Source organism: Elephas maximus, chromosome X (genome assembly GCF_024166365.1).
Source record: "Elephas maximus indicus isolate mEleMax1 chromosome X, mEleMax1 primary haplotype, whole genome shotgun sequence".
In the NCBI taxonomy this organism is placed as follows: Eukaryota; Metazoa; Chordata; class Mammalia; order Proboscidea; family Elephantidae; genus Elephas; species Elephas maximus.
This window is the reverse complement of record NC_064846.1, coordinates 125,072,074-125,090,757: the sequence shown is the minus strand read 5'-3', so window position 1 is coordinate 125,090,757 and position 18,684 is coordinate 125,072,074. Positions and strand designations below refer to the sequence as shown.

The 18,684-nt window shown below is 39.5% G+C and overlaps 1 protein-coding gene across 1 annotated transcript in view; it reads left to right on the top strand.

Annotated features, from left to right (window-relative positions):
* RP2 (RP2 activator of ARL3 GTPase) overlaps positions 1-18,684 on the top strand; it is a 54,701-nt gene that overhangs the window by 23,544 nt on the left and 12,473 nt on the right. Inside the window, exon 2 of the mRNA XM_049871314.1 lies at positions 6,964-7,629. Within this exon, the coding sequence (XP_049727271.1) occupies positions 6,964-7,629 (666 nt within the window). The remainder of the gene's footprint in view (positions 1-6,963; positions 7,630-18,684) is intronic.

Below are 18,684 nucleotides of genomic sequence, written 5' to 3'. Positions count from 1 at the left end.
GCTCTGTGGAGACCCTGGTGGCGTAGTGGTTAAGTGCTACAGCTGCTATCTCTGGAAACCCTGGTGGCGTAGTAGTTAAATGCTATGGCTACTAACCAAAAGGTTGGCAGTTCAAATCCACCAGGCGCTCCTTGGAAACCCTAAGGGGCAGTTCTCTGTCCTATAGGGTTGCTATGAGTTGGAATCGAGTCGATGGCAATGGGGTTTGGTTTTTTGGTTAATAGGCTCTGTGTGTGAGAATTTCCCCAGTTGTCTCAAAAAAACATGCTTTTACAATTGCTGTTTTTGAAACAGAGTTCCTGGGTGATGTTAACAATTAACACACTCAACTGGTAACCTAAAGGTTGGAGGTTGGCGTCCACCCAGAGGTGCCTCATAAGAAAGGCCTGATAATCTACTTCTAAAACATCAGCCATTGAAACCCTATGGAGCACAGTTCTGCTCAGACACAAATGGGATTGCCATGAGTCGACTTGACAGCAACATGTCTGGTATGTTTGAAACAGGATACAAACAATGTCTAAACCTGTTGCAGTCAAGTCAGTTCTGACTCATAGCGACCCTATGGGACAGAGTAGAACTGCCCCATAGAGCTTCCAAGGAGTGCCTGGTGGATTTGAACTGCCGACCTTTCGGTTACCATCTGTAGCAGTTAACCACTACACCACCAGCATTTCCAAACATCTACACACTGCATTTGGTTGATATCTCTCTTGAGACTTTCTTTATCTATAGTCATTTCCTCTTTGTGCCTTTTATTTATGGAAAAAAAGAAACAATTTGTCCTGTAGAATTCCCCTCATAAAAGATTTGTCTCTTTACTTCTTTGCGGTGCTAACTTGTTTTTCTATCTCCCATGTTTTCTGTAAACAGGTAATTAGATCTGTAGACTTGATTAATGTCTTAGTTATCTAGTGCTGCTGTAACAGAAATACCACAGGTGAATGGCTTTAACAAAGATAAGTTTTTTCTCTCACAGTCCAGTAAGCTAGAAGTCCAAATTCAGGGTGCCAGCTCCAGGGGAAGGCTTTCTCTCTGTGGGCTGTAGAGGAAGGTCCTTGTCATCAGTTTTCCCTTCATCTGGGAGCATCTCAATGCAGGAACCTCAGGTCCAAAGGACATGCTCTGTTCCCACCACTGCTTTCTTGGTGGTATGAGGCCCCCAACTCTCTGCTTGCCTCCCTTTCCTTTTATCTCTTGTAAGATGGTGCAGGCCACACCCCAGGGAAACTCCCTTTACGTTGGATCAGGGAAGTGACCTGAGCAAGAGTGTTACATCCCACCCTAATCCCCTTTAACCACAGGCAGAGATTATGATTTATAACACATAGGGAAATCACAAAATGGAGGACAACAACACATGGCCTAACCAAGTTAATACACACATTTTTGGGGGACACAGTTCAATCCATTACAATTAGATTCTGCTTCATTTTTATTTCTTGACAAAAATATTTCATAGGTGGTATTGTGTACTTCCTATCACATCGGATAGTAATATGATGGACATAATGTCTGTTGATCCACTTCTAGTAATGCTAAGATTGATCATTGGGTTCAGGTATTGTCAGCCTGATCTGTTCATTTGAAGTTCCCATCAACCTCTAATTGTTTTAGCAGCCATTTAAGAGCATTGCCTAGATCTGTATTTTTTCACTAAGGTTTGCAAAATGGTGACTTTCTAGTTCTGTCATTCCTTCCACATTCATAAACTGTGATTCTTCTAGAAGAATTTTTCCTCATCAACTGTTTGGTTACCCTGAAATACATTTTGTTCAGGCAAGGCAGGAAAAATGCTCGAGAATTTTTCGTTATCAGTTTTCAGAATACTGAGTTTTGGTGCCTTGGCAGTATCCAAAGGAAAACAAAGATTTTTTTTTTTTAATTATCATTTGAACTCCTGGATTTTTATATATCTATGTGTTTCACACCATTGTCATCACTATTCTATTTGATTTCATATTCTAATTGTTCTATCTTGGACCAGTGGAAGCCACTTCAAGTTAACTCCTGTGACATGGCCTCAGTAGTTTTTGACAGCTTCCTTCTTGTTCTCTTGTTAAGATGTGTTAAGCACAACTTGTAATTTTTTTGTGTGTGGTCCTTGATCTGAAATGAGCCGTGTACCCAAAGGCACTTAGGAGGTGCTCATTGCTGCTAGATTATAAAAAACCAAACCAAACTTGTTGCCATAGAGTCGTTCCTATACTAGATAATGTTGTTGTTGTTAGATGCCATCGAGTCTGTTCCGACTCCTAGTGACCCTGTATACAACAGAACGAAACACTGCCCAGTCCTGCGCCTTCCTCACAATTGTTGTTATGCTTGAGCCCGTTGTTGTAGCCACTGTGTCAGTCCATCTCATTGAGGGTCTTCCTCTTTTTTGCTGACCCTCTATTTTACCAAGCATGATGTCCTTCTCCAGGAGCTGATCTCTTCTGATAACATATCCGAAGTACGTGACACATAATCTCTCCATTCTTGCTTCTAAGGAACATTCTGGTTGTATGTCTTCCAAGACAGATTTGTTCATTCTTTTGGCAGTCCACAGTATATTCGATATTCTTCGCCAACACCGCAATTCAAAGGCATCAGTTCTTCTTCTGTCATCCTTATTCATTGTCCAGCTTTCACATGCATATGGTGCGATTAAAAATACCATGGCTTGGGTCAGACACACCTTAGTCTTCAAGGTGACATCTTTGCTTTTCAACACTTTAAAGAGGTCCTTTGCAGCAGATATACCCAATGCAATGCATTGTTTGATTTCTCAACTGCTGCTTCCATTGGTGTTGATTGTGGATGCAAGTAAAATGAAATCTTTGACAACTTCAGTCTTTTCTCTGTTTATCATGATGTTGCTCATTGGTCCAGTTGTGAAGATTTTTGTTTTCTTTATGTTGAGGTGTAATCCATACTGAAGGCTGTGGTCTTTGATCTTCATCAGTAAGTGCTTCAAGTCCTCTTCACTTTCAGAAAGCAAGGTTGTGTCATCCACATAACGCGGGTTGTTAATGAGTCTTCCTCCAATCCTGATGCCCTGTTCTTCATATAGTCCAGCTTCTTGAATTATTTGCTCAGCATACAGATTGACTAGGTATGGTGAAAGGATACAACCCTGACGTACACCTTTCCTGACTTGAAACCAATTGATATCCCCTTGTTCTGTCTGAACAACTGCCTCTTGATCTATGTAAAGGTTCCTCATGAGCACAATTAAGTGTTCTGGAATTCCCATTCTTCGCAATGTTATCCATAATTTGTTGTGATCCACACAGTCGAATGCTTTTGCATAGTCAATAAAACACAGGTGAACATCCTTCTGGTATTCCCTGCTTTCAGCCAGGATCCATCTGACATCAGCAATGATATCTCTGGTTTCACGTCCTCTTCTGAAACCAGGCTGAATTTCTGGACGTTCCCTATCGATATACTGCTGTAGCTGTTTTTGAATGATCTTCAGCAAAATTTTGCCTGGGTATTTTATATTGTTGTACAATTTCCACATTCGGTTGGATCACCTTTCTTGGGAATAGGCATAAATATGGACCTCTTCCACTCAGGTGGCCAGGAAGCTGTCGTCCATATTTCTCGGCGTAGACAAGTGAGTGCCTCCAGCACTGTATCCATTTGTTGAAACATATCAATTGATATTCCATCAATTCCTGGAGCCTTGCTTTTTGCCAATGCCTTCAGAACAGCTTGGACTTCTTCCTTCAGTACCATCGGTTCCTGATCATATGCCACCTCTTGAAATGGTTGAACCTTGACTAATTCTTTTTGGTATAATGACTCTGCGTATTCCTTCCATCTTCTTTTGATGCTTCCTGTGCCGTTTAATATTTTCCCTTTAGAATCCTTCACTATTGCAACTTGAGGCTTGAATTTTTTCTTCAGTTATTTCAGCTTGAGAAACGCCGAGCGTGTTCTTCCCTTTTGGTTTTCTATCTCCAGCTCTTTGTACATGTCATAATACTTTGTCTTCTCAAGCTGCCCTTTGAAATCTTCTGTTCAGCTCTTTTACTTCATTATTTCTTCTTTTGCTTTAGCTGCTCGACGTTCGTGAGCAAGTTTCAGAGTCTCCTCTGACATCCATCTTGGTCTTTTCTTTCTTTCCTGTCTTTTCAATGACCTCTTGCTTTCTTCATTTATGATGTCCTTCCGCAACTCATCTGGTCTTTGGGGACTAGTGTTCAGTGTGTCAAATCTATTCTTCAGATGGTCCCTAAATTCAGGTGGGATATATTCAAGGTCATATTTTGGTTCTCATGGACTTGCTTTGATTTTCTTCAGTTTCAACATGAACTTGCATATGAGCAGTTGATGGTCTGTTCCACAGTCAGCCCCAGCCTTGTTCTGACTGATGATATTGAGCTTTTCCAATGTCTTTTTCCACAGATGTAGTCAGTTTGATTCCTGTGTGTTCCATCTAGTGAGGTCCATGTGTATAGTCACTGTTTATGGTGATGAAAGAAGGTATTTGCAATGAAGAAGTTGTTGGTCTTGTAAAATTCTATCATTTGATCTCCAGCATTGTTTCTATCACCAAGGCCGTATTTTCCAACTACCGATCCTTCTTCTTTGTTTCCAACTACCGATCCTTCTTCGTTTCCAACTTTCGCATTCCAATCACTAGTAATTATCAATGCATCTTGATTGCATGTTTGATCAATTTCAGACTGAAGCAGCTGATAAAAATTTTCTATCTCTTCATCTTTGGCCTTAGCGGTTAGTGCATAAATTTGAATAATACTCATATCAACTGGTCTTCCTTGTAAGCATATGGATATTATCCTATCATAGACAGCATTGTACATCAGGATAGATTTGAAATGTTCTTTTTGATGATGAATGCAATACCATTCCTCTTCGTGTTGTCACTCCCAGCATAGTAGACTATATGATCATCCAATTCAAAATGGCCAATACCAGTCCATTTCAGCTCACTAATGCCTAGGATATCGATGTTTATGTGTTCCATTTCATTTTTGATGATTTCCAATTTTCCTAGATTCATACTTCTTACATTCCGGGTTCCGATTACTAATGGATGTTTGCAGCTGTTTCTTCTCATTTTGAGTCGTGCCACATCAGCAAATGAAGGTCCTGAAAGTTTACTCCATCCATGTCATTAAGGTCGACTCTACTTTGAGGAGGCAGCTCTTCCCCAGTCATCCTTTGAGTGCCTTCCAACCTGGGGGGCTTATCTTCCAGCACTATATCAGAAAGTGTTCCGGTGCTATTCTTAAGGTTTTCACTGGCTAACGCTTTTCAGAAGTAGACTGCCTGGTCCTTCTTCCTAGTCTGTCTTAGTCTGGAAGCTCAGCTGAAACCTGTCCTCCATGGGTGACCCTGCTGATATCTGAATACCGGTGGCATAGCTTCCAGCATCACAGCAACACACAAACCCCATAGTACGACAAAGTGACAGGCATGTGGGGGTGCTTTATCATATAAATTATATATATATGCTTTACCCTATAATGTACATATAATAGTTTCAAAGTAACTGTATTCGTTTTCTATTCTCACTCAACAAATTACCACAAATTTAGTAGTTTAAAACAACATACATATTTATTATCACATATTTCTATGGGTCAGAAATCCAGGTATAGCTTAGCTAGATCTTCTGCTCAGGGTCCCCCAGGCTGCAGTCATGGTGTTGTCTGGGCTCCAGTTCTCATCTAGAGGCTCAGCTGGAGAAGAATCTACTTCCAAAGTCATTCAGGTTGTTGGCAGAATTCAGCTCCTTGTGGTTGTAGGACTGAGGTCTCTGTTTCCTTGCTGGGCAGGAGGCCACCTGCAGTTCCTTGCCATGTGGTTCTTTCCATAGCTTCCTCAAAGCCAGCAAAGGGAGTCTCTCTTCACGAGATAGCCCAGTCTCTCTTTGAAGGACTTTGACGTGATTAAGCCAGTCTGCCCCAGGATAATCTTCTGCATGATTAGCTCAGAATCAACTAATTTGTGACCTTAATCACATCTGTAAAATACCTTAATGTTTGCCATACAATGCATCGTATCCACGGGAGCGATATCCTGTCACTTTTGCCATATTCTTTTGGTCAGAAGCACATCACAGATTTCACCCACACTCAAGGAGAGGGAAATATACAAGGGCATGACTCATTGTGGAAAACATTAGGGTATGTCTGCCACATAACATTGCTGATTTTATCATTATTTGTAATGCTACTAAATGTAATTTAAGATTTCTTTATGGTTCTTTTTATACAGATGAACAGTAAAATTTCTGTGTTTAAGGTCATTGAAACAATTGTTTTCTTCTTGTAGAATGCCAAGAATTTGATATATAGTTAAGTTCATATCTTTTAGTGTGCTTTCAATATTTAGGGATTACATTTTTTGGGGTTTTTTTGTTTTGTTGTTCTTGGTGTTTTTTGTTTGTTTTTTGCCTTGATTTTGTTTATGTAAAATATTTACATGATTCTAAATTAAATCTTTAAAACAAAGTACATTCAGAAAATTCTGGCTCTACTTCTATCTACTTTACCTCATTCCTTTGCTGATCCATAGATAACCATTTTTATTAGTTTTTGCTTTATCCTTCCATTGTTTCTTTTTGAAAAGATTAGCAAACAAACATACACACACACTTGTTTCCCCCATTCCCCTTGCTTTTTTCCTCTAAATTTATCCTGGAGATCACTCATTTCAGTATAAGAGATCTTCCTTGTTCCTTTTTACAGCTGCATAGTATTCAGTTGTGTATGTGTTATAGTTTATTCAACCAGTCATTTTCTATCTCGTTAGCCCTATTTTATTTCCTTCATAACTCTTATTACTATACGCGGTCTTGTTTACTTGTTTCCTATCTTACTGCTTTGCAAAGTCAGTGGGGTTTGGGGCTTATATTTTAGGAATAAGAAATGTGCCTGGCACCTAATAGACAATATTTGTTGAAAGTTAATAATACTCAAGGTCTATGTTTTGTCCCTGCAGGTTGATCCAAAAGACTACATGTTTAGTGGACTGAAGGATGAAACTGTAGGTCGCTTACCTGGAAAAGTGGCAGGACAACAGTTTGTCATTCAAGACTGTGAGAACTGTAACATCTATATTTTCGATTACTCTGCTACAGTTACTATTGATGACTGTACTAACTGCATATTTTTTCTGGGACCCGTGAAAGGCAGTGTGTTTTTCCGCAATTGCAGAGATTGCAAATGCACGTTAGCCTGCCAGCAGTTTCGCATGCGGGATTGTAGAAAACTGGAAGTCTTTTTGTGCTGTGCCACTCAACCTATCATTGAGTCTTCTGCAAGTATCAAGTTTGGCTGCTTTCAGTGGTACTACCCTGAATTAGCTTTCCAGTTCAAAGATGCAGGGCTAAGTATCTTCAATAATACATGGAGTAACATTCATGACTTTACACCTGTATCAGGAGAATTCAACTGGAGCCTTCTTCCAGAAGATGCTGTTGTTCAGGACTATGTTCCTGTACCTACTACTGAAGAGCTCAAAGCTGTTCGAGTTTCCACAGAAGCCAGTAGAAGTATCATTCCAGTATCCCGGGGTCAGAGACAGAAGAAAAGTGATGAATCATGCTTAGTGGTATTATTTGCTGGTGATTATACTATTGCAAATGCCAGGAAACTAATTGATGAGGTAAGGAGAAAAAGAAGAGACACAGACATATACCTAGGTAGACATATACCCCTTTCCAGGGAACTTCCATTCTTTTCAAATTGGGTATTTGGAAATACAGGCAATCCTCAAAATAAGTCTGTCTGTGTCCCGTCCCCACCCCCCCGCCACAGATTTGTCTGCAGGCTGATTGCCTGGACCTCAAAATACATTTTCCCAAAGAAACTTTTTAAAAATATAATTTCAATTCTGTAAGCATTTATTAAGTATCTGGTATGTACATTACTCTGTTACCATATTTCATTGATTATAGGATGCATGTTTGTTTTCTACATTTTAACCTCTCTGAAACGCATCTTGCAATTGGTGGCAACTTATATTTGATAAAACATATGCTGGGGAGGGCGATACATAGATGAAATTCTATGCCCCCAAAGAATTTCCATTCTTTAGAATAAATAATTTCCAGGGAAGCTCATAAAAGTAGTAGTGTGTAGTAAAACATGACCTTTTTAACTATGTAGTGGAGAAATTTCTTTCAATTTTTAATTGGTTAGGGGGTGGGAAAGACATTTAGGAATACAAATTTTGAGCCCTGTTGTGACTATGAGCACAACCTCCACATTACTTTCCTTATTTTCCTTTGCCTTATTGCCATGAAGGGGAGGTTGGTGAGGAAGAGTGAGGTGGGAGCTGTGATGGCAAAGGTTGTAGGCTTATGAGCAGGGGCTCTTGGTGAATTCTTCAATAAAGAAGGGATTTTTTGGGTAGCAGCTTCCACTTGAAAAATAATTGGGGACATAGAGGTTAAGGGCTCTAAAAACAGTTTCTGTGTTGGCAGGTGCTCCAGTAGGGATACAACAGTAGGATGTATTGATTATTCATCAATCAGTTGTTTCTTCAGTAGGAGTCTATTTGAATTTAAAAATTAAACTTCCAGAAATGGAGAAGTGAATGGAAAACTCATCAAATCTCTTTTTGAATGAATTTTTAAAAAGTTGGAATGTGTCCAAAGGAATGATTTTTAGGAAACAAACTAAAAGTGACTACTTCTCTATAATTATACAGTCCACAATGTAGAAAACCCATGCGTGAAATCTACAAAGTATATATGAGGTATAATTTTCAAAACAATAGAAGCCAGAGTGTAATTTTAGGACTTTTATATTTTCTTTTTGGATTTTGCCAATCTGATAAAAACATGATGTGAATCTGGTAAGATATAGAAAAACGTGTTTCTGGTCTTTGAGCTATCTAGTCATGTTATTCCAACATCTAAGAGATAAATATTTTCATTATATACTGTATGGTGATTTTTTTAACCTGTATACAATTTTCAAAAGAAGTTATTCAGGTTAAACTCCTTTTCGGTAGATAATTCAGAGTGGACCTAAAGAATATTTATGTTTAAAGAAAAAAGCCATCAAAATAAACTCTGTATTTATGAGTCACCACATGTTCTTAACATTTTAATCTTTGGTACCTGATACGTGAAATGGCAATGGTGTGTTCCCTTGAAATGACCAGGAAGAGTGATGTTCTTTAAATGTCCTTCTGGAATACAAAATAAGTTAAAACAAAAACCCCACAGTAGTAATAATAATAGCTAACACTTATATAGGGCTTATTATTGGGAACCTTGGTGGCGCAGGGGTTAAGAGCTCGGCTGCTAACCAAAAGGTCGGCAGTTTGAATCCACCAGCCGCTCCTTGGAAACCCTGTGGGGCAGTTCTACTCTGTCCTGTAGGGTTGCTGTGAGTCAGAATTGACTCAGTGGCAACAGGTTTTTTTGTTTTGTTTTGTTTTATATGCCAGGAGGCCCCTGGGTAGCACAAGCGGTTTGTGATTAGCTGCTAACCAAAAGGTTTGTGGTTCAGATCCACCCAGCAATGCCATGGGAGAAAGGCCTGGCGATCTACTTCCAAAAAGACTACAGCCAAGAAAACCCTATGGAGCAGTTCTACTCTGTAACACATGAAGTCTCCATGAGTTGGAATAGACTCAGTAGCAACAGGTTTGGTTGGGTTTACATATCAGATGCTATTGTAAGGGATATAAATGAATTAATTCACTTAACACTCAAAACAACCCTATGGTCAATTGGCATAAGAAAACGTTTGCATCCCACTTTGGTGAGTGGCATCTGGGGTCTTAAACGCTAGCAGACGGCCATCTAAGATGTGTCAATTGGTCTCATCCCACCTGGAGTAAAGGAGAATGAAGAACACCAAAGACATAAGGTAATTATGAGCGCAAGAGACAGAAAGGGCCGCATAAACCAGAGACTACATCAGCCTGAGACTGGAAGAACTAGATGGTACCCGGCTACAACCAATGACTGCCCTGACAGGGAACGCAACAAAGAATCCCTGATGGAGCAGGAGAGCAGTGGGAAGCAGATCTCAAATTCTCATAAAAACACCAGACTTAATGGTCTGACTGAGACTACAGGGACCCCGGAGGTCATGGTCCCTGGACCCTTTGTTAGCCCAAGACTGGAACCATTCCTGAAGCCAACTCTTCAGACATAGATTGGACTAGACTATAAGACAGAAAATGATACTGGTGAGGAGTGGGCTTCTTGGCTCAAGTTGACACGAGACTGTGAGGGCAACCCCTCTCTTGAGGTGAGATGAGAAGGCAGAGGGAGACAGGAGCTGGTTGAATGGATATGGGGAATACAGGGTGGAGAGGAGGAGTGTGCTCTCTCATTAGGGGGAGAGCAGCTAGGGTACATAGCAAGGTGTGTATAAATTTTTGTATGAGAGACTAACTTGATTTGTAAACTTTCACTTAAAGCACAATAAATAAAGAAAAAGAAAAAAAGAGTGAAACCCCCCTCCCCCCCAAAAAAAACAACGCTGTGAAATAGGTACCATTATTCCCCTTATTACAGATAAGGAAAATGAGTGACAGAAAGGATAAGTAACTTGCAAAAGGTCACTCAGATGGTAAACAGCAGAGCCATGATTCGTAGCCAGGCAGTCTAGCTCTATAGCCACAGTCTTAAGCATTATGCTGTTAGCTGCGTCATTGGTAAAGCAAAATTGATGATTGCCTAGTAGACTGTGAATGTGACTAAAAGAGTGTGGACTTAAAGCAGTTACTAGCCTCCAGCCCAAAAGGAGACCCTGGGACTCATTGGTTACAGTTACTCTATCTAACTCTGAAAACATAGAATTAGGGAATCAAAGAGAACAAAAAGAAGAAAATGCAAAGTACATGTGAAGAAGGTGTCAAAAAATGTGCTGAAAGGCAGTGACTTATATATTAAAAAATGAAGCTCAAGCTCCCAGGGAAATATGTGTAGAAGCTAGTTAATTCTGAGATTTAAAAAATAAAACTTGAGTCTCTCATGTCATGACAAATATCTTAGGACAGCTTAGAGTGGAACTGTGAACTCTAGTTTTGTTAAACTCCAGGGGTATCACATAATTTCATTTCACATTGTTTTTATAAGTTAAATAGTTTGAGATATAGTTGAGATAGGAAGTATTATAAAACTCGAAAGGGTAGGAAGTCTAGAAAGGCTGGTAAAGCAGAAAGCACATTCCTTAGAGAATTAATAGAAATTGCTAGGCCTCGGTTTTCTCATCTAAAAATCATATTTCATGCTTGCTTTGACCTGTATTATAGACATGCACAGGATAAATTAGAGTAAAAGTAAGTTTGAGTTGTTTGGAAATAAAGTAATGCATAATTTAAGTTGGGTAGTTAGATACTACTATTTTCAAGTCTTTAAAAGTAGAAGAATTTTTTTATAAGAAGTCAAGAAATACTTTAAACAGAGAAGAAAATATTCTTTGATGGTTACGAGAGTGGGGAGGGAAAGAGTATTCACTAGTTAGACAGTAACCAAAAAACAACCAAACCCACTGCTGTTGAGTCAATTCCGACTCATAGCGACCCTATAGGACAGAGTAGAACTGCCCCATAGAGTTTCCAAGGAGCACCTGGCGGATTTGAATTGCCAACCTTTTGGTTAGCAGCCATAGCACTTAACCAATATGCCACCAGGGTTTCCAAATTAGTAGACAAGAACTATTTTAGGTGAAGGGAAAGACAACACAAAATACAGGAGAGGTCAGCACAACTGGACTAAACCAAAAGCAAAGAAGTTTACTAAATAAACTGAACCCTTGGAAGACCAGTGTAGCAGGGTTGGGGGTTTGGGGACCATGGTTTCAGGGGATATCTAGGTCAATTGGCATAATAAAATCTATTAAAGAAACATTCTGCATCCCACTTTGGAGAGTGGTGTCTGGGGTCTTAAATGCTGAGATGCATCAGTTGGTCTCAACCTACCTGGAGCAAAGGAGAATGAAGAACACCAAATATACAACATAAATATGAACCCAAGAGATAGAAAGGGCCACATAAACCAGAGACTATATCATCCTGAAACCAGAAGAACTAGATGGTGCCCAACTACAACCAATGACTGCCCTGACAGGTAACACAACAGAGAACCCCTGAGGGAGCAGAACAGTGGGACGCAGACCTCAAATTCTGGTAAAAAGACCAGACTTAATGGTCTGACTGAGACTAGAAGGACCCCAGAGGTCATGGTCCCCAGACCTTCTGTTAGCCCAAGACAGGAACCATTCCCAAAGCCAACTCTTCAGACAGGGATTGGACTGGACTATGGGATAGAAAATGATACTGGTGAGTGAGCTTCTTGGATCAAGTAGACACATGAGACTCTGTGAGCAGCTCCTGTCTGGAGGGGAGATGAGCAGGCAGAGGGGGTCAGAAGCTGGCTGAATGGACACAAAAATAGAGACTGGAGAGGAGGAGTGTGCTTTCATTAGGGGTAGAACAACTAGGAGTATATAGCAAGGTGTATATAAATTTTTGATTGAGAGACTGACTGGACTTGCAAGCTTTTACTTTAAAGCACAATAAAATATTTTAAAAAGTATTTTTATGGAAAAGAGTAGTTCTTTTCAGTTATCTGCAGTGAAACATCAAAATAGAGTTTCATGGTTTTGTTGTTTGTTTTAAGGTAACTGTATTTTGAAATAATCACCTTAATTTTGTCAGATTATGTGTGTAACTAGAAGGTTTTTTTTTTTTTGTATTTTTGAAATAATCACCTTAATTTTGTCAGTTTATGTGTGTAACTAGAAGGAGAGATGATGAGCAGCCTAGAAAATAAGAAACAGGTAGGATTGTTCCTGATGTTTTAAGAAACTTTACAGTCATGATCTGGCAGTGATGTCCATGTAATTTTCTGCTACTTTTTTATGTGTGTTTCCTTGTTCCGAGACAGAAGTGCATCCTGAAACAGGATTTGAGTTTGAATCCAATTTGATGGAATGGTTTGGAATAATGTAGCCATAGAATGAAACACTGTCATCCCAGTAAAACTGTTTTTGTAGTAGAATAGTGGAAAATGTTTACATCAAGTATGTGAAAATTTTTAGAATTTTATGTATCTGATTTTTTTAAGTAGATAAGTCTGGAAAGTTATATACACCAAAATGTTAACAGTTTTAGTTATTCTTAGGAAGTAGATTAAGAACGAGGCTTTCTTTTCTTTTGTGTAGTTGTATGGATTTTTTCTTTTTCTTTTTTTTGGTTAATGGGGGAAAAAGAAAACTGGGAATGTAAAAGGAAGCATCCCTATATGTCAGCGGTGTCTTTGAGTGGTAGCACCTTGGTTGATATTTCTTTGTTTCTGTTTATTTTTCCTATATTCTATGTTGAGCATATTTGTTACTTTTTATAATAACTCAATAAGCTGTGTTGAAAAAAATTAAGTGGTTGAATGACTTGTATTTTTTTTAAACTATTGCCATAATTATTTAAAAAATTAATACTCATTGTAGAGAATTTTAAAATAAAGGTAGGAATAACTTTTAAAACTCATCCATAGTTGTACTGTAGCATGAATAATCTTTTTAGGAATAATTTTTCAATGTATTTAGTCTGTAATCAGATGAATTGGGTTCAAATCACACCTCTGTTACATAATAGTTGTGTGACCTTGGCCAAGTTTCTTAACCACATTGTGCCTTAGTTTTCTCATCTGTAAAGTGAGGGTAATAAAAGTACTACCTCACGAGAAGGTTAAATGTGTTAATTCATGTAAAATACATAAAACTACCTAGCATATACTAAGTGCTCCGTAAATGTGATCTAGCATTATCATGTTATACTGTATAAATGTGTATCATGCTTTTTACAATTAACATTATTATATGAGCTTTCTCCATCTTATTTCTTTGTAAACATAATATTTATTGAAATATGGTATTTCATTGTGTTAATGTACTGTAATTTACTTAACCATTCTTCTCTCATTGGACATTTGGATTGACGTATCATCAAACTAAACCTTCCATCTGGTTCATTTCAGTCAAATTTTTTAAAATTATGTTTTAAATTTTGAAGGTATCTTAGTTTCTTAGTGCTTCCATAACAGCAATACCTCAAGCAGGTGGCTTTAATGAACAGAAATTTATTTTCTCACAGTTTTGGGGGCTAGAAGTCCGAATTCAGGGCACCAGTTCTGGGGGAAGGCTCTCTTTGTAGGCTTTGAGGGAAAATCCTTGTTTCAGCTTCTCTAGCCCACCATCCTTGAGGTTCCTGGGCTTGTATAGACTAGGCTGCCTTCAGATAGTGTTGGTTTTCCCCTTGTGTGTACAGGCAGACCTGTACATATTGCTGGTTCCATTCCAGACCACTGCAATAAAGTGAATATCGCAATAAAAGTGAGTCACATGAATTTTTGGTTTCCCAATGTATATAAAGGTTATGTTTATACCGTACTGTAGTCTATTAAGTGTACAATAGCATTATGTCTAAAAAAATGTAAATACCTTAATTAAAAATACTGCTAAAAAAATGCTAACCATCATCTGAGCCTTCAGCGAGTCCTAATCTTTTTGCTCGTGGAGGGTCTTGCCTTGATTTTGATGGCTGCTGACTGATCAGGGTGGTGGTTGCTGAGGGTTAGGGTGGCTGTAAAATAAGACAACGAAGTTTGCCGCATTGATTGACTCTTCTTTCACGAAAGACTTCTCTGTAGCATGCGATGCTGTTTGATAACATTTTACCCACAGTAGAACTTCTTTCAAAATTGCAGTCAGTGCTCTCAAACCTTGCTACTGCTTTATCAACTAAGCTGATGTAATAGTCTAAATCCTTTGTTGTCATTTCAACAATGTTTACAGCATCTTTACCAGGAGTAGATTCCATCTCAAGAAACCACTTTCTTTGCTCATCCATAAGAAGGCAACTCCTCATCCGTTACAGTTTTATCATGAGATTGCAGCAATTCAGCCACATTTTCAGGCTCCACTTCTAGTTCTCTTGCTATTTCCACCACATCTGCAGTTACTTCATCCACTGAAGTCTGAACCCCTGAAAGTCATCCATGAGGGTTGGGATCAACTTCTTCCAAACTCCTGTTAACGATGATATTTTGACCTCCTCCTTGAATCACTAATGTTCTTAACAGCATCTAGAGTGGTGAATCCTTTCCAGAAAGTTTTCAATTTACTTTGCCCAGATCCATCAGAGGAATCACTATCTCTGGCAACCATAGCCTTATGAAATGTATTTCTTAAATAATAAGACTTGAAAGTCAAAATTACTTCTTGATCCACAGACTGCAAAATGAATGTTGTGTTAGCAAGCATGAAAACAACATTAATCTCCTTGTACATCTCCATTGTCAGGGTTGTATCCTTTCACCATACCTATTCAATCTGTATGCTGAGCAAATCTGAGAAGCTGGACTGTATGAAGAAGAACAGGGCATCAGGATTGGAGGAAGACTCATTAACAACCTGCATTACACAGATGACACAACCTTGCTTGCTGAAAGTGAAGAGGACTTGAAGCACTTACTGATGAAGATCGAAGACCACAGCCTTCAGTATGGATTATACGTCAACATAAAACAAAAATCCTCACAACTGGACCAATGAGCAACATCGTGATAGACGGAGAAAATACTGAAGTTGTCAAGGATTTCATTTTACTTGGATCCACATTTGACATCCATGGAAGCAGCAGTCAAGAAATCAAAAGACGCATTGCATCAGGCAGATCTGCTGCAAAGGACCTCTTTTAAGTGTTGAAAAGCAAAGATGTCACCTTGAAGACTAAGGTGCATGCCTCAGTCTCAAAGGTATGGCCATGACCTCGGGGGTTTCAAAAGGTGGTGGAGTCATGGCCTCTGGTGTTTCTAAGGGTGGACTAGGAGAACTGTGCGCCTAAAGCCGAGGGGGCAGAGTTGCTGTCCCAGTGGGCCTGGAAGGCAGAGCCGAAGCCCAGGGCTGAGGGACCTCCACTCAGAATCTGAATCTGTGTAAACTGTCTCAGACAACAAAGGATTATTTTCAAAGCTTTGAGGGCTAATGTAATGTGTTCTGCTGACTTGCTTGGTGCCTGTTATGCCTTCTTCTCCTCCCAGTTTCTCCCATTTGTGATAGAAGTGTCTAGCTTGTGCCTATTCTGCCATTGTACCCTTGGAAACTTGTGTTCTAGATTTCACAGATGAAGAGGAATTTTTGGATTTTGGATTTGGAGTTAAGACTTTTGCTATGATATGATGGGATGAATATGTTTTGCATGATACCTGGAAGTGATTTCTTGGGGGCCAAAGGGTGGAATGTCATGGATTGAATTATGTCCCCCCCCAAAATGTGTATCAGTTTGGCTGGCCATGATTTCCAGTATTCTATGGTTGTCCTCCATTTTGTGATTGTAATTTTATGTTAAAGAGGATTAGGGTGGTATTGTAACACCACCCTTAGTCAGGTCACCTCCCTGATCCAAGGTAAAGGGAGTTTCCCTGGGGTGTAGCCTGCACCACCTTTTATCTCAAGAGATGAAAGGGAAGCAAGGAGAGAGTTGGGGACCTCATACCACCAAGAAAGCAGCACCAGGAGCAGAGCACATCCTTCGGACACGGGGTCCCTGTGCCTGAGTTCCTCTACCAGAGGAAGCCTTCCTCCAGAGCCGACACCCTGAATTTGGACTTGTAACCTACTAGACTGTGAGGAAATACATTTCTCTTTGTTAAGCCATCCACTTGTGGTATTTCTGTTATGGCAGCACTAGATGACTAAGACAGTGCGCCTGATCCAAGACATGGTATTTTCAATGACATCATATGCATGCGAAAGCTGGACAATGAATAAGGAAGACTAAAGAAGAATTGATGCCTTTGAATTCTGTTGGCGAAGAATATTGAATATACCATGGACTGCCAAAAGAATGAACAAATTTGTGCTGAAAGAAGTATAGCCAGGATGCTACTTAGAAGCAAGGATGGCGAGACTGCATCTTACATACTTTGGATATGTTGTCAGGAGGGATCAGTCCCTGGAGAAGGACATCATGCTTGGTAAAATACAGGATCAGTAGAAAAGAGGAAGACCCTCAACGAGATGGATCGACACAGTGGCTGCAACAGTGGACTCAAGCATAACAATGATTGTGAGCATGTTGCAGGACCGAGCAGTGTTTTGTTCTGTGGTACATAGTGTCACTATGAGTCGGAACCAACTTGGCACCTAACAACAGGAACATCTCCATCAGAGTTCTTGGGTCACCAGGTGCATTGTTAATGAATAGTAATATTTTGAAAGGAATCTTTTTTTCTGAGCAGTAGGTCTCAACAATGGGCTTAAAACATTCAGTAAATCACGTTGTAAACAGATGTGCTGTCATCCAGGCTTTGTTGTTCCATGTATAGAGCACAGGCAGAGTAGATTTGGCATAATTCCTAAGGGCCCTAGGATTTTCAGAATGGTAAATGAGCATTGGCTTCAACTTGAAGTCACCAGCTTCATTAGCCCCTAACAAGAGAGTCAGCCTGTCCTTTGAAGCTTTGAAGTCAGTCATTGACTTCTCTCTAGCTATAAAAATCCTAGATGGCATCATGTTCTGATATCAGACTGTTTTGTCTACATTGAAAATCTGTTGTTTTATGTAGCCACCTTCATCAATTAGCTAGATCTTCTGGATAACTTGCTGTAGCTTCTACATCAGCACTTGCTGCTTCACCTTGCACTTTTATGGCTTCTTTCCTTAAATTTCATGTACGAACCTCTGCTAGCTTCAAACTTCTGCAGCTTCCTCACCTCTCTCAGCCTTCATAGAATTGAAGAGAGTCAGGACCTTGCTCTGGATTAGGCTTTGGCTTAAGAGAATGTTGTAGCTGATTCGATCTTCCAGCCAGACCACTAAAACTTTCTCTGTATCAACAATAAGGCTGTTTTCGTTTTCTCATCATTTGTGTGTTCACTGAAATAACACTTTTAATTTCCTTAAAGAACTTTTCCTTTATGTTCACAACTTGGCTAGCTGTTTGGCACAAGCAGCCTAGCTTTCAGCCTGTCTGCATTCAACATGCCTTCCTCACTAAGCTTAATCATTTCTAGCTTTTGATTTAAAGTGAGAGATATGTGACTTTCACTTGAACACTTACCGGCCATTGTAGGGTTATTAATTGGCCTAATTTCAATATTGTCTCTCAGGGAATAAGGAGGCCCAAGAAGAGGGAGAGAGACGGGGGAACAGCTGGTCGGTGAAGCAGTCAGAACACACACAACAGTTATCAATTAAGTTCACCATCTTATATGGGCACGGTTCATGGTAGCCCAAAACAATTACAATAGTAACATCAAAGGTCACTGATCACAGATCACCATAACAGATATAAAAATAATGAAAAAGTTTGAAATATTGTGAGAATACCAAAATGATACATAAAATAAGCACATGCTGTTAAAAAAAAATGGCGCTGATAGACTTGCTCAATGAAGGGTTGCTACAAACCTTAAATTTGTAAAAAATACAGTATCTGTGGAACACAGTAAAGTGAAGCACAATAAAATGAAGTGTTCCTCTGCGTTCTGAGCCTAATCTGCTCTTTCATATCTCAAAAGTGATTGACTTAAGACATACCCTACACTGACATGACCTCATTAACAAAGAAAGCCCTATTCCCAAATGGGATTAAACCCACAGGTATAAAACCAAAAACCAAACCTGTTGGTGTTGAATCGATTTCTGACTCATAGCGACCCTAAAGGACAGAGTAGAACTGCCCCATAG